The following is a 14,570-nucleotide window of genomic DNA, read 5'->3' on the forward strand; positions in this document are numbered from 1 at the left end:
GGAGAGGAGAAGAGACAACACGAGGCGCCGAATCGAATCAGGGAAAGCGGAAGTTCCCCCCGCGGGTCTAATCGCGTACTGCGCGTCGCGAACTCGATGCGGCTGCCTTCCCAGCGCCCCTGCTTGCCTCGCTCTCCACTCCGTTCTTGTGTCTGTGTCGTTGACGAAACGGCGCGTCCATGTGGGGAGCTTTTGACTTGATCCAACCAAGAACGCGCCTTCATTTCAGCCGTAAAATACTAGCACCGGTTTCCAAGTCCGGTCGCGGCTACTTTGCTTCCATTCCATCATTTGGTTAATTGGTTTCCCACTCCTGCCGCTCGCGTGCGCTTCCTTTTGCTTACCCATTCTTGCTTCCGTCGTCTTGGTGCGTGTAAATCTGATCTGCTTGTGTCGCTTTACCATTGGGGTGTCTGGAGTTGAGTTGGAGTTGGCAATGTCCTGGGAAGGAAGGAGTATTTGATCTGGCTTCCGTGAGAGTTCTTGCTGCTGTTCCGGTGCTGGGATTGGGCGGATTGGAGAGCGGTTGGTGTCTTGCCGACTTCTCCGGGGGAAGCTACTGTTCTTCTTGATTTCTGATGCGGAGTTTCCCTTAGCCACTTGGGATTTGGGAAGGAGGGATCTTTGCTCGATTTCTGCACTTCTCTTGGTGATTCCTGTTCTTCTGAACTCGGGGATTTCTGCGAAGGGGAGTTTCCATTCAGTTGAGCAGCGGAGATGAGGCTGACTGTTCGTGTGATCGAGGCCCGCAACCTGCGGGCCATGGATTCGAACGGGTTCAGCGATCCGTACGTGAAGCTGCAGCTCGGGAAGCAGCGATTCAAGACCAAGGTGATCAAGATGAACCTGAACCCGACTTGGGATCAGGAGTTCAGCTTCCTCGTCGGCGATGTCAGAGATGTGCTCAAGCTTGATGTCTATGACGAGGACATCCTCCGGATGGATGACTTCCTGGGGCAGCTGAGGGTGCCATTAGAGGATGTGCTGGCAGCCGAGGACCTATCTCTTGGTACACAATGGTACCAGCTTCTTCCGAAGGGCAAAACCGACAAGGCGGTCGATTGTGGTAATTGATGAACATTCATCTGGTTTATTGCTCATTTTTATTTGTTATGTTCAGCCATGCATCTTCTTTGATCATGTGAATTCAGAGTCTGACTTTTTTCTGAAACTTCATACCATTTTAGTACTTGTCACTTAGTACAACTTGCTGTCAAGTAAGATCTAGCACATGAGTTGTACTCCCTCCATCCCAAATTATTAGTCATTTTGGCTTTTCCTAGGTGAATAGATTTTGTTATGCATTTAGATATTACATATGTCTAGGTGCATAGCAAAATCTATGTGTCTAGAAAAGCTAAAACGACTAGTAATTTGGGACGGAGGGAGTAGACTTGTAGTTGATGTTGTTATCCGAAAAAAGTCATCATCACTTCAGTTCATTTTTCATTTGCTTTCACCTTGCAGGGGAGATTTGTGTCTCAATATCTTTAGAATCAGCCGGAGCCACACGATCATGGTCTGATGATCTCGCAGCTGAATTAACTGATATAGAGAGGGATTATTCATTGTCAAGCCAAAGCACAGCTCCATCGATTGCATTATCTTATCGAGAAACTGAAACTTGTAAAGAAGATAGTATCAATGAATATTCTGATGGGTCTGAAATCCCTGCAGAGGATAAATGTAGTGAAGTTACTGACGGAAATCAAGCTGCTACTGAGGACAGTTCAAAAGGGAATTCTTATGCAGCTTTGAATGGAACAGAAACTTCTAGCTCTAAAACTGACAAGCCATCATTTGTTGATCGTGTCTGCCAAATATTTGTTAGAAAAAATGGTGATGTGGTGCAAACCTCCTCAGGAAGCTCCGAGGCTTCAGAAGAGGTTCAAGAGGAACCAGGAGGATTAGATATTCCAGTAAGCCAAAATGATAATGCGTGCCCAGAGGCTACATACAGTGAACTACTGAAATCTCTTGAATCACGGCATGAAGAAGTTGAGATGCCTGTAAATCTACAAGGAATTCTTGTTAACCAGTCATATCTTGCATCACCTAGTGATCTGAATAACCTTCTCTTCTCACCAGATTCAGATTTTAAACAAGCAATGATTGAGCTTCAAGGTTGTACTGATTTCAAAACTGAACCATGGAGGCTTGATAGTGATGGGGAATCTTTGAAGAGAGTGGTAACTTACACAACTGCACCATCGAAATTAGTTAAAGCCGTTCGAGCAACAGAGGAGCAATCTTATTTGAAGGCTGATGGAAAAGAGTATGCAGTTTTGTTGAGTGTAAGCACCCCTGATGTTCCTTGTGGTACTTATTTTCGGACGGAAATTCTTTTCCAAATCATGCCAGGCCCCGAACTTGATTCTCAGCAACAGACATCACATTTGGTAATTTCTTGGCGCATAAATTTTCTTCAGAGTACTATGATGAAAGGTATAATAGAAAATGGTGCAAGGCAAGGATTGGAGCAAAACTATGCACAGTTTTCGGAGTTGCTATCAGAAAAGATAAAACCTATTGATGTAGAAGGTTCTGGATCTGACAAAGACCAGGTCTTAGCCTCTTTGCAAGGGGCCCAGGAATCTGATTGGAAGATAGCATTTCTGTACTTCTGCAACTTTGGTGTCTTATCCTCCCTTTTTGTATCTATTTACGTTGTTCTGCATGTTTTACAAGTGACTTCAAGTTCTGTTCAAGGCCTTGAATTCCCAGGATTAGATCTGCCAGATTCGCTCAGTGAAATTATCATGGGTGGGCTGTTGTTTCTTCAAGTGCAGAACATACTAAAGAAAATTACATGTTTTGTTCAAGCAAGAGGACAAAAAGGTAAATTATTTTTTTCTATCATCTTCAGCCATCTCATGGCATCTCTAGCATGGAAAATCAGAATAAGGTTTTGAAACTTTTAGTTGGAGGGAGAAGTTCAGGTGCAATTGATTTTATCTTGAAAATTAATGTAAACAAAACAATGACACTCAACTTATCTGAAATCAGCTTGTTCTTAAAATTGGCGCTTCTATGACAGTATGGCTAGCTACATAAGGAATCACAAAACTTCAGTTGTTACAGCTTTTTCTCAGGAAACTTATGGAACTAGCACAATAGCTTGATTTTCTTGGAAGAAAGACTACAACCTTGTGCGCGCATTTGTTGTTGTATGCTTTTGGATCTTATATGCATGAATGTGATATACTGATATATGTCTATTCCTCGTGTAGGTGGTGATCATGGCGTAAAAGCACAAGGTGATGGATGGTTGTTAACAGTTGCTTTAATTGAGGGAATCAAATTGGCTCCAGTAGATGCTACTGGTTTCTCTGATCCCTATGTGGTATTTACTTGCAATGGCAAAACAAAAACAAGTTCAATCAAGTTCCAAACGCTGGAACCTCAGTGGAACGGTATTCATTTTCTGGAACTGTTTCTGGTTTCTTCTTAAACCCTGTCATCTTCTACATAACTGTGTATCAGAAGGAAATTGTAAATTTGAACTGCACTATTTTTAGTAGCATAGAAGCATTGTGTTTTGCTGTATATCTGGCGACAGGCAGCTAAATTTATTCCACCAAATCTTGCAGAAATATTTGAATTTGATGCAATGGATGATCCGCCATCAGTGATGAGTGTACATGTATATGATTTTGATGGACCGTTTGATGAAGTTACGTCCCTTGGACATGCAGAAATTAACTTTGTAAAATCAAACTTGTCAGAGTTAGCTGATGTATGGGTTCCTCTTAAAGGTAACTTGGCCCAGTCTTGGCAGTCCAAATTGCATCTGAGGATTTTCCTGGACAATTCAAAGGGGACTGGCATGGTTACCGAGTATCTGAGCAAAATGGAGAAAGAGGTTGGTAAGAAGGTGAGAACTTTCGTTCCTTTCTACTATGAAGTATACTGTTAGTGTATGAATTTTGCGAATCTGATTTGAGTAACTGTTGCCAGATGACATTGAGGTCTCCTCGGACCAATACTGCATTCCAGGAGCTGTTCTCTCTGCCAGCAGAAGAATTTCTCATCAGCAGTTTTACATGCTATTTGAAGAGGAAATTGCCTACACAGGTAGTCTTTTGTATTTGCTTACACAAACACTTATATTATTTCACAATCATTTTCCCTATGGAAGAATGCTGAGGGTTGATATTTCCAAAAGTCTTGGTGTGTGCACATTTTCTGAAGTATAAAAGATGAAACAGCTAATTTATGCATTTATTTCGGAAAGTAGTGCAAATTTCGAATTGCATCATTTGTGATTTCAAAACAGAAACTAACTGGAGATGTAAGCCAGGAATGTCTTGTGCCTTGATTTTATTATTTTATCCCTCATCCGATTTGTAAAGACAGGCTCACATATTTCCTTCCATGCTATGTGTGTTAAATGTTTGTATATATTTTATTTGTCTGATTTATTGGATCAACTAACTGGATTCATGTGCCCTCAGTGGTTGTAAATAGCTCGGTATTGGTCCAGTCAATTAACAAAGATTCTTCTACTTTTTATTTCAGGGTCATCTTTTCTTATCTCCAAGAACAATTGGGTTCTATTCAAGCATGTTTGGGAGGAAAACAAAATTTTACTTTCTATGGGAGGATATTGAAGACATACAAGGAATACCTCAATCAATATCATCATGGAGCCCATCCGTTGTAATAACTCTTCACAGAGGTAGAGGCATGGATGCAAAGCATGGTGCAAAGAGCATGGACAATGGAAAGCTTAAGTTCTGCCTGCAGTCTTTTGCATCGTTTAGTGTAGCCCATAGGTAAATGTCCAATTTTCTTAAACATATGGAATATGTTCCATATAGATCTTATAATTCAAACTCTGCAATAATCTCTGTCACAATTAACTGTGTTTAAATCATCAGGTAATCTGGTCTATGTTTTAGCACCGATCCACAGTGTCTTGATTCTTGAAATATCTTTTGCATGGCTTATAGGATCTCACCAAAATAAATATGGTTTGTTGCCCTAAAAAAACTGTAAATATGGTTCGTGCTTTACAGGACAATAATGGCATTATGGAAAGCAAGATCTTTGAGCACGGAGCTTAAAGTACAGCTTGCTGAAGAACAGTCCCAAACTAACAGCCTTCAGAGTGAGGACAGTGGTATATTTGTTGGTATTGAGGATGTCAAGGGCCTTCAGATGACTGAAGTTTTCTCCTCAACCATTTCGACCAATGTAAGTTCAGTTAACTTATACTGACTATGGCAAATCTAAATATGCACCTGCATGTCTGCAGGTTCATTAACTACTTATATTCTGGTGCATCACAAGAAGTTGAAATTGATGTACATGTTTCTCTTGCCAGATGGCCTCACTTATGGAGGTGTTCGAAGGGGGTTCTCTGGAAATGAAGGTAATGGAGAAAGTTGGATGCCAGAAATACTCAGCTACACAGTGGGAATCAGATAAACCCAATGAGTATCAACGACAAATTCATTACAAGTTTAGCAAGAAGTTGTCTCCTGTTGGAGGAGAAGTCACAGGAACGCAGCAGAAATCTCCAATGCCCAATAAGAAAGGGTGGATTATTGAAGAGGTGATGGAGCTCCAAGGAGTCCTTCTTGGCGACTTCTTTACGGTTTGTATACATTCTTCAATCTTCTGCTCCTTGGCATTCTGGTTGGAATTTGCATGCTCCCGTTGTTGTGCTTGGAAAGTAGCTCCTTTCTTATGGTTTGGGTTACGACAGATTGCCTGTTTCCACATATCACCTGGGAAGTGTAGTTGACCATGCATTGCAAAACATAACAAAAGGTTGAATTGGGAATAGTAAGATTTAACTATGACACCACTTATAGAAAATCAAGTCTAGATTAGCCTTTTTTTTCTTCTTGGCAAACTGACGTAAATGTTCTTTATACCAAACTGTGTTACTGTAACAGAAGCACATTATTTAAACCAGCTTGTCAAAATCTATGTTATTTAAACGAAAAGGTGAAGTCTATTAAATGAAGTACTTTTCAGCTTCTAAGTTTGCCATTATTTATAAACATTGCATTTTGGAGGGAACATCGCAAACTTTATCTTTGGTTCCTCAGATATAAGAAATTATGAGTAACAATTCCTTCATTGCAAAGTAACATCGATTTGAGTACGTGCTTGTCAACTGGTCAATGGCATGATGTTCCGTGATTTTCTGCTGTGACATAGTCAAGGGCAAGCAGCAAGCTATGTGGTGACAAAAATTAGCAGCATGTCCTTTCTCATCATGTGAAAAATCAAACTTGCTGTGATGATTTTCTTCATATTAGCAGAACAAACACAGTATATTTGACCTGCTCTCGTCTCTTGTATTCGCAGCTTCATATAAAGTACCAAATCGAGGACCTCACACCTAAGCAAAGGGCAAGCAACGTCCAAGTTTTCCTTGGGATCGAATGGTCAAAGTCCACCAGGCATCAGAAGCGAATCGAGAAGAACGTTTTTTCGAGTTCATCGGCTCGCCTCAAAGAGATGTTCAGCATGGCGTCAAGGGAGCTCTCACGTGCCAGATAGGGCCACCCTTGACCTCTCACCGTCCCTGTGCATAATACCGACTGGTGAGACGGTGACTGAACATTTCCTAACACTGGCATGGCCTGTAGATACATTGCGTTGCTGAAGATACACGCAGACAGCAACGTCGCTGGCTGAGATACACACAGGCAGCAACTGATTCTGATCGCTAATTTGCTATGTTGGAAGAATAATGCGGAATGGCCACTGCGGTAAAATTTTTTGGTGAACTTAGGCGGCATCCTTCACCAGTTTGTTGTACTTGATCAGAGACTATACAGCTGAAGTCTGCAGAGGCTGCAGAACCTGGATACCACACAAAGGTCTATCATACCACAGCATAAACATGGACTTGGGTCACATAATAGGATAGCTCAATAGACAGTAGCTCTATGTCCAGCTTGCAAGTCTTTTTTTTCTTTTGTATTGCCTGAAACAGACAGATAGCTCTGATTCTTTTGTTCACATGCTGAACTGTACTAATCCGAGAATAAAATCTGATGGAAATAAAGCCATGAAGTTTACAGCCTTGGCAGGCAGGCAGGAATTCGGCTCGGCTGCTGCACTTTTGTCATGGCTCCAGTTCAGTACAGTATCAGCGTAGCGTAGCGATGACGGCGAGCGAGCGAGATATTATCCGGGCATGGGAATCCTGCCGAACGAGACAGAGCGCCCCCCATGCCCCGCCTGAAGCTCTGCTGGAAGCCTGAAAGGGACCCGGCGGCACAGCTCTTATCCAACCTGACGAGGCGAAGCTGGAGACGAATGGCCTGCGGCCTCCAAGAAGCAAACCCGGCGGCGTGCGCGCTCGGCTCCTGTCCGTATCGGCGCGATCCGCCCGCGCCGGCGGCCACGATCGCCGGCGCTCGCCCGTCTCCTCGGCCGGTCGGGGACACGGGAGAACCGAGAGCGTCACGATCTCCGCGCAAGATCAGGCCGTGTCCCCGTGCAGAATTGAGAATTCCCAGGGCACGGCCTGTTGGGTGGGTGACCTGGGCCGCGCACCGGAGATAGAAAAAGATAGGTTTTTTTTTGGTGTTCATACCCCTGCTTTTGAAGTGCAATTGTGATTTTGCCCTCATTTTTTGAACTTTGTGATTTTGCCCTTCATTTTTCACAAGTTGTTGCGATTTTGCCCTTAATCTTTGCGTATTTGCCCCTGTTTTGACTGTTGACTAGGGGTAAAATCGCATTGATTTGTGAATAGTAAAGGGCAAAATCACAAAGTTAAAAAAATAAGAATAAAATCACAATTACACTTCAAAGTAGGGGTAAGAACACAAATGCCCCAAAAAGATAACCGGCGGTGGGGGTGGGGCCCGGCGGGCGGGCGGGCGGGCGGGGCGGGTTTTTTTATTTTTATATTTTTTAAAAATATTTTTTATAGAAATATATTTTCGATTTCATATTTTATACTCCTACCGCCGGTAGGGATCTATATGTAAATAAATTTTTTTTACGCGGAGGCCTCTGGTGGGAGCCTACTGCCCCCTGTCGGGCGGTAGGCACCTGCCGCCCGGTGGAGGGGCGGCAGGCAGCCCGCCCGCCCGGCAGGGGGGGCGGCAGGCTCCCCCTCAAATATAAAAGCTGAGCCCCTTCCCTCGCACTCTCATTTCCTGCCCAGAGGTGATTAACAAATCAATATCAAATCAATACCACCTCCAGCACCAAGTTCTGTTAACTGGAATGACGACCTAGATGATTTCATGCCCCCCAACTATGGCCTCCAAAAAATGATATGGTGTGTATCATATGGTGTTATGGTGTTGTTCGGTCTAGATTGTGAAGTAAATTGTGACGGCTTTCATGTCATTTCTTGGAGGCCATAGTTCGGGGGACATGAAGTCATCTAGGTCGTCATCCCAGTTAACAGAACTTGGTGCTGGAGGTGGTGCAGTTTGACTTGATGAACCTCTTGACTTTCCCTTTCTCTCTTTTATGGTTCTACTTTCATGTACAGGGGAGGAACATCAGGTCTTGGAGGTCATGGTTTGGGGGGCATGAAGTCATCTAGGTCGTCATCCCAATTAACAGAACTTGGTGCTGGAGGTGGTATTGATTTGGTATTGATTTGTTAATCACCTCCGTGTCCTCGGGGCAGGAAATGAGGGTGCGAGGAAAGGGGCTCAGCTTTTATATTTAGGAGGAGCCTGCCGCCCCCTGCCGGGCGAGCGGGCTGCCTACCGCCCCTCCACCGGGCGGCAGGTGGCTACTGCCCGGCCGGGGGCGGCAGGCTCCCGCCAGGGACCTCCGTGTAAAAAAAATTTATATTTAGTTATATGTAGGTCCCTGTCGCCCCCTGCCGGGCGGTAGGGTATAAAACTGTAAAATATTAAACTAAAAATATATTTCTGTAAAAAACGTTTTTTAAAAATATAAAAATAAAAAAGCCGCGGCGGGCGAGCGCAGCGCAGCCGGCCGAGCACGCACGCAGCCCATGTGACCCCCGGGCGCCCTGGGCGCCTTTCAGCGGCCTGTCTGCTGCGCTGCCCGGCCTCGTCCGACGTCCCGATCCCCGGCAGATGCGTAAAGGCTCTAGAGATATCCTCACGGCTAGTAGCTAGCGGGTAGCGAGGGCGATGCTCTCTCTCTCTCGTCCCCAAAATATCAACCGTCGCTTCTCCACTAGAACATTCCCCCATTTTATTACCATTTCTTTCCCCCAACTACTCGATTAAATTTTTCACAGGATAGCATTATTCTTCTCCGCGCACTCTTTTTTTCTTCATATCAAAGGATAACTAACTGCTAATTTCAGATTTCTTTTAATCTAATACGGAAAGGGAAGGATTTTAGTTAGCAAAAAGTGTACTAGTACTGGTAGTACTACTGCCAAGTATGAGTAGCATATACTGGTCGAGATAAAAAGGCACATCACGTATTTAAAAGAGCGTGGAAAAGCAAAAGGAGATCAGCTTTTTTTGCATCAATATTTTTCTTGTTCTTCTTCTCATCTCTTCGCTTTCGAAAAGCCTGTACACAGTACTGCAAGTGCTACACCATCGGAGCACGCTGCGAATATTTACAAACGGTACAGCAGCAAGCGAGAGCGACGAAAACGAAAGAAGGAAAAAAGAAGGGAGCACGAAAAAAAAAGGAAGAACACATGAAAAAAAAAGGAAAGGAGCTACTAATTGGGAGCGGAGCACTAGAGCTAATGGAGCCTCTGCCTGCCTCTCGAATTCCTACGCGCACGCGGCGGGGCCGCGCCGATCCGGCCCGGCCCCCGGTGGCCTCCTGGAGATCTCTCCTAAAACCGGACGGCCGCCGCCGCCGCCACGGCCGCGTAGTCATCGTCGGCGGCGGGGGGGAGGAGGCGGAGGCGGCAGAGCGGGCAGGTGGCGTGGTCGTAGTCCAGCCAGGTCTCGAGGCAGGCCCGGTGGAAGAGGTGCCCGCAGGGGAGCCGGTTCACCACCGACTCCGGCTCGAACCGGGCCAGGCACACGCGGCAGTCCGCGCCGGCGCCGCCGCGCCGCCGCCCGAACCGCGACGGGCGGAACCGGCTCCGGAACCGGTCCGCGAGGCTCGGCCCCAGGGGCGAGATCGACGACACCACCTGGCGGCGGCGGCGGTGGTGGTGGGGGTGCTCGTCGGCGGCGAAGCCCTCCCACGGAGACGGCGCCGCCAGGCCCAGGAACACCAGCGCCGCGCGCACCAGCCCCGCCAGGATCGCCACCGACACCGCCGTGTTGTACAGGACGAACCCCATCAGGCTGTCTTTGGGCGTCGGCATGCTCGAGATGCCCATCCTCGCCGCCCGATCCGTCAGGCTCCGTCGATGAATTCTCGAATTTCCTCGAGCTGGGTTGCGGATTTGGGGGAGGAACCCGCCTGGGACCTGATTGCAATTTGGGGGTTTTCCGGGTAGGGGAGGTGGGTGCGATGCGATGCGGGAGGAGAAAGATTGGGATGGTAGTGGTGGATTCCAGTGGCAGGAGGTGGGGGGCGAGCTATTTATAGACGTCTCTGGGTTTGGGGGGCTCCGTTTTTCTAGCGGTGGGTGACGGGTATAGGCGCTGCTGCGTTACAGTTACTGTGAGAGGCTATTACGGTAAATTTTGCAGCCAGCAAGAGTTCTCTATCTTTCGTCAGTCACCACATAGAGAGTGGTAGAGGTGGATTTTGAAACAAAGATCTCACTCTGTTTTGCTGCAATTAGTTAATAATATTTTTCTCTCACACTAAATCAGCATTAACCACCAGCATCAGTCAGCCAACAGTATTTTTCTCTCACAACAAATCAGCATAAGCCACAGCCACCGAACATAGTGTATATATAGAAAGTTAATTAGTCATTCTTGCTATACTGTTTACCATGATTCCTTGTTATGGGTGCTTTCTATTGTACTCCCTCAGTTCCAAAATATAGGTCGTTTTGGTTTTTCTAGATTCATAATGTTTGCTAAGCATATAGATACAATATATGTCTAGATACATAGCAAAATATATGAATCTAGAAAAGTCAAAACGACCTACATTTTGGAACGGAGGGAGTATTTATTATGTTTCATGTAACTGATTATAGGAGTGACGACGATTGACAGGCGGAGCCGTCACTTGAATATATAGATATGGAGAGGTATAAAGTTTTTGAAGATTTTGTTGATGATGCAAACTCCATTTGTCTATTCCAAATTATAGCGGTGGCGACGATGCAAAAAATCTTGGTGTCTACTGTCTATAGCGGTGGTAGTGATGCAAATTCTTCTTATCTATTCTGGATTATAGAGGTGGTAGTGATGCAAATTTATGTTTTCTGTTCTGGATTATAGTAGTGGTTTGTCTTGGGCAAAATCACCTGCACGTAGACCTGTTGGTCTTACTATGTTTACAGTGACATTAAGAAATTTGGGGACCAAAGTTAATATTGACGTGTGAACCTTGTTTCGAAGTATGTAATCCGTTATAACATTAGAAGTATTTATCGTGTGATAGTAGCCCTTTCCATATAGGACTTAATATTTTTATTAATCTCTTTCCCCCCAAGTCGTCCATCCAATTTTTTAGATTATTACATCCAAATCGATAATTATGTAGTCCAATTTCAAGCACAAAATAGAATACATAAATTAAAGTAAATTTTAGCTTATAAAAACACATTTTAAATAATTTGCTAACTATATTATTGTGACAAAACTAAATACTTTCGCATACACGTTTGGCTGAACTTTTAATAGTATTTTTTTGGGCGTGTTCTACATATATATGATCTGCATATATATGTGGTTCAACGTTTACTTGGACGTAAATGCTTGCAGCTCTTGTCGTGGTTATTACTACCGGCTGTTTCTTTTTTTCTTTTTTGATACTGTACAATCAGTGAGTTTTGAAATTAGTTTTTTAATTAGTATTCGAAAAGCCCACCCGACATCCGGTCAAACTGCTAATTTGACATCCAAAATTTTTTGGCAAAGGCAACTAAACGCCCCCTGAAATGGTCCAGAGAGAACGGAGAAGGAAAAGAAAAAATGGTCCACACTCATCAGGATTCACTGTAGTTACTGGATAAGATCATGGCAGGCTGAACGAGACCAGACATCGCCTAAAGGTACCAAACCATTTAAAGCTGATGTAAATTGTTGATATTTAGTGAGCTGTCACGCTAGCGCCGCAGCGCAGTGCGTTTCAAAGTTTCAGTGCTCAACCCTCACCGTCACAGCACTTACTCCCAATCAGTTCCAGTTCAAAACCAGTTTCAATGTTTAAATTAGGTTTTCATATTCGATTAGTGGTCAGATTTGTAAACAAAATTCTCTTAATCAGACAGAAGACTTACGCGATCTTTGGGATGGCACATTAGCTTCGCGACAAGTAACGATCGAGCCCACGGCAGGCACGGCCACCCCCCGCACGCTGAATACTTTGGAACCTTCTCTGGCGCCACCCCACTGCCTACGTGCGCGCGCGCAGCAGGCCGGTGGTGCTCGGCCGCTACGCCACTGACGAGGCCGACGGCGACCGGTGGCCACGCCGCCGCCGCCAGCCCGCGGCGAGCGGCCGGATGCCCGACACGTGCGGCGTCGCGTCCGCCGCGATGCCGCCACCTGGGCCCCTGATCCATCAGAGAGGCTCGTTCAAACCCGGGACGCCGTTGAACGGGGGTGAGTGGGAGCTTTGACTGCCGGGGGAGAGCGCCCATCATTGCCGCGCTGATGGCGACCGAACCCCAGGCCCGGCCGGACGGGGAGATAAAAATCTCGACGCGGTTTTGGGTTAGATTTCGCGGCCTATTTTTAATCCCATTTCGCTGATTACTTGTAGCTGTCGCCGTGACATTTGCGAATTGGCTTGTGGTTAGTTTATTGATAGATGATCCTGAATTCTTAAGGCCGGGACTCCAAGCGATTCGTCGGGACGCGCATGCGGCGCACACCTCTCCCGCTAAGTTTTGTACATCTCTCCCGCTAAGTTTTGTACATGTACTACATATAGGATTTTGTTTGGAAGAGCTAAAGTTAACAGCTAAACTTTAGCACATATTAGCACCTATGCACATGCTGAAGTTTTTAAATCTCGGCTAAAGTTTAGCTCACGCAATTAGCACACCCGTTTAGAGGAGTTAGTGCTAAAATTTAGCACTTCCACCTATTAGCACTTGGATCTAAAAGGGGTCTAACTATATATATGTACGTGTTGTGTGGCCGGGAGATTAAGAAATGTGTGTGATGAACGAACAACTAATCAGGGTGGCACACATGTGCAGGGCGCGGTGTTAAGAATTGACACTTGCGGGCGTTGGTTTGGCTACGTACAAGCTTTGCTCGGCGACAAGGGAGCGGCGGGTTCTTTGCGGTTGAAACCCCCGACACGGCGAATATGTCTGTATGATTTGCACTTACAAACCCGAGTAGTACGTTAAGGCCAATCCTTGTGACTTTGTTTTATGCTTCGCGTTTTGAATTGTAGTAGAATCATGTCATGTGCTTGGGAAGAAATATTACATTGTGTTTCTTCAAAAAAAAATTACATTGTGTCCGCAAAAAAAAAGGAAATATTACATTGGGAAACAAGCGGTGGAGTTTGTTATTAGTGCCCTAATGATTGGTGGTTACCGTTGAAGCATTTGTTTTTCGTTCAGTAAGATTTTGCTCGGGAGTCTCTTTTTAATGAAAAACGTGCTCAGTCATGAACGTTAAAAAAAAGATCCTGCTCGGGAGATTTTGCTGGTATGGGCGCATGTGAAGGCGCTAAGCCGTAATGGGCATCCGACGGGCGAATCGGGGTTCAATTCATTGGATCGAATTAGGCGCGGCAAGTTGCCGTTAGATTATCAGCGCTCTCCTGTCTACTTGCGGTTTTCTTTTTTAAGATGCCAATAAACTAGACGACCCAGCCCATCGTCTAGCGTGTGATTGTGTGAATGTATGATGGAGAAACCCACTCACTGATCATCATTTCATTAAATCACGCCGTTTATCCGCCCTAATGCTCTATCATTCGTTCGTGGACGTGTTTGCTTGCAGAGCAGCATAGGAACTTCTTTTTCACGCGTCAATAGAAACTACTGGAGATCTTAGTTTTTGGCCGGAAGCATGTGTGTGCCTACTCTGCGCCTAGTTCAAGCAGTTCCAATTTGGATGTCGTCCTTTTCAAAAAAAAATGCGTATTTAAAAATACCTCCTAGTTTTCTGTGGTTGGTCATGGGTCTTTCTTCGCGCCACGCCGGGTCGCCGCCACGTATGATTCCCTGTTTTGCCCTGTACAATAAATCCACCACACAGTGGTTCCATTGATCTAGTACATGGCAGCTTGCTCCGGTGTACATGCAGGCACCCTGCCCACCTCAGCGCGGAGCTACAGGAGTGCAGGCACCGTGCGGGCACGGCTCTGTTCCCCGCGGTCCGCCGTGGCGCCATCGGCGGGTCCGGTCCCACCCGGTCGCCCCCGGGGGCCCCGGCGACCGAAAGCCCCAGGAAACGGGGACATGGGCGCTGGCGATAGCTCGACCCCACCACCGCGCGCGGGCGCCACACTTGTCGCCGCGGCAAGCTCCGCGCGTGCGTCCATGCCCCGGTGCCGCGCCGCGCCCACGGGCCACGGCGGATGGCGCGCGA

At 45.9% G+C, this 14,570-nt stretch overlaps 2 protein-coding genes across 2 annotated transcripts; one reads left to right on the plus strand and one right to left on the minus strand.

The window, feature by feature from the left end:
* Nucleotides 1-7,059, plus strand: LOC120712732 (C2 and GRAM domain-containing protein At1g03370-like). Its single transcript, XM_039998597.1, has 9 exons — nucleotides 1-1,066; nucleotides 1,468-2,838; nucleotides 3,231-3,413; nucleotides 3,591-3,874; nucleotides 3,958-4,074; nucleotides 4,519-4,775; nucleotides 5,019-5,196; nucleotides 5,327-5,599; nucleotides 6,322-7,059. Exons 1-9 carry the CDS (start codon nucleotides 718-720, stop codon nucleotides 6,514-6,516), a joined length of 3,207 nt encoding a protein of 1,068 aa, XP_039854531.1. The 5' UTR covers nucleotides 1-717; the 3' UTR covers nucleotides 6,517-7,059.
* A 2,383-nt stretch (nucleotides 7,060-9,442) lies between these two features.
* Nucleotides 9,443-10,472, minus strand: LOC120712733 (probable E3 ubiquitin-protein ligase XERICO). Its single transcript, XM_039998598.1, has one exon. It carries the CDS (start codon nucleotides 10,262-10,264, stop codon nucleotides 9,767-9,769), a length of 498 nt encoding a protein of 165 aa, XP_039854532.1. The 5' UTR covers nucleotides 10,265-10,472; the 3' UTR covers nucleotides 9,443-9,766.
* Nucleotides 10,473-14,570: the final 4,098 nt, after the last annotated feature.

This window comes from Panicum virgatum, chromosome 6K (assembly GCF_016808335.1).
Source record: "Panicum virgatum strain AP13 chromosome 6K, P.virgatum_v5, whole genome shotgun sequence".
NCBI lineage: Eukaryota > Viridiplantae > Streptophyta > Magnoliopsida > Poales > Poaceae > Panicum > Panicum virgatum.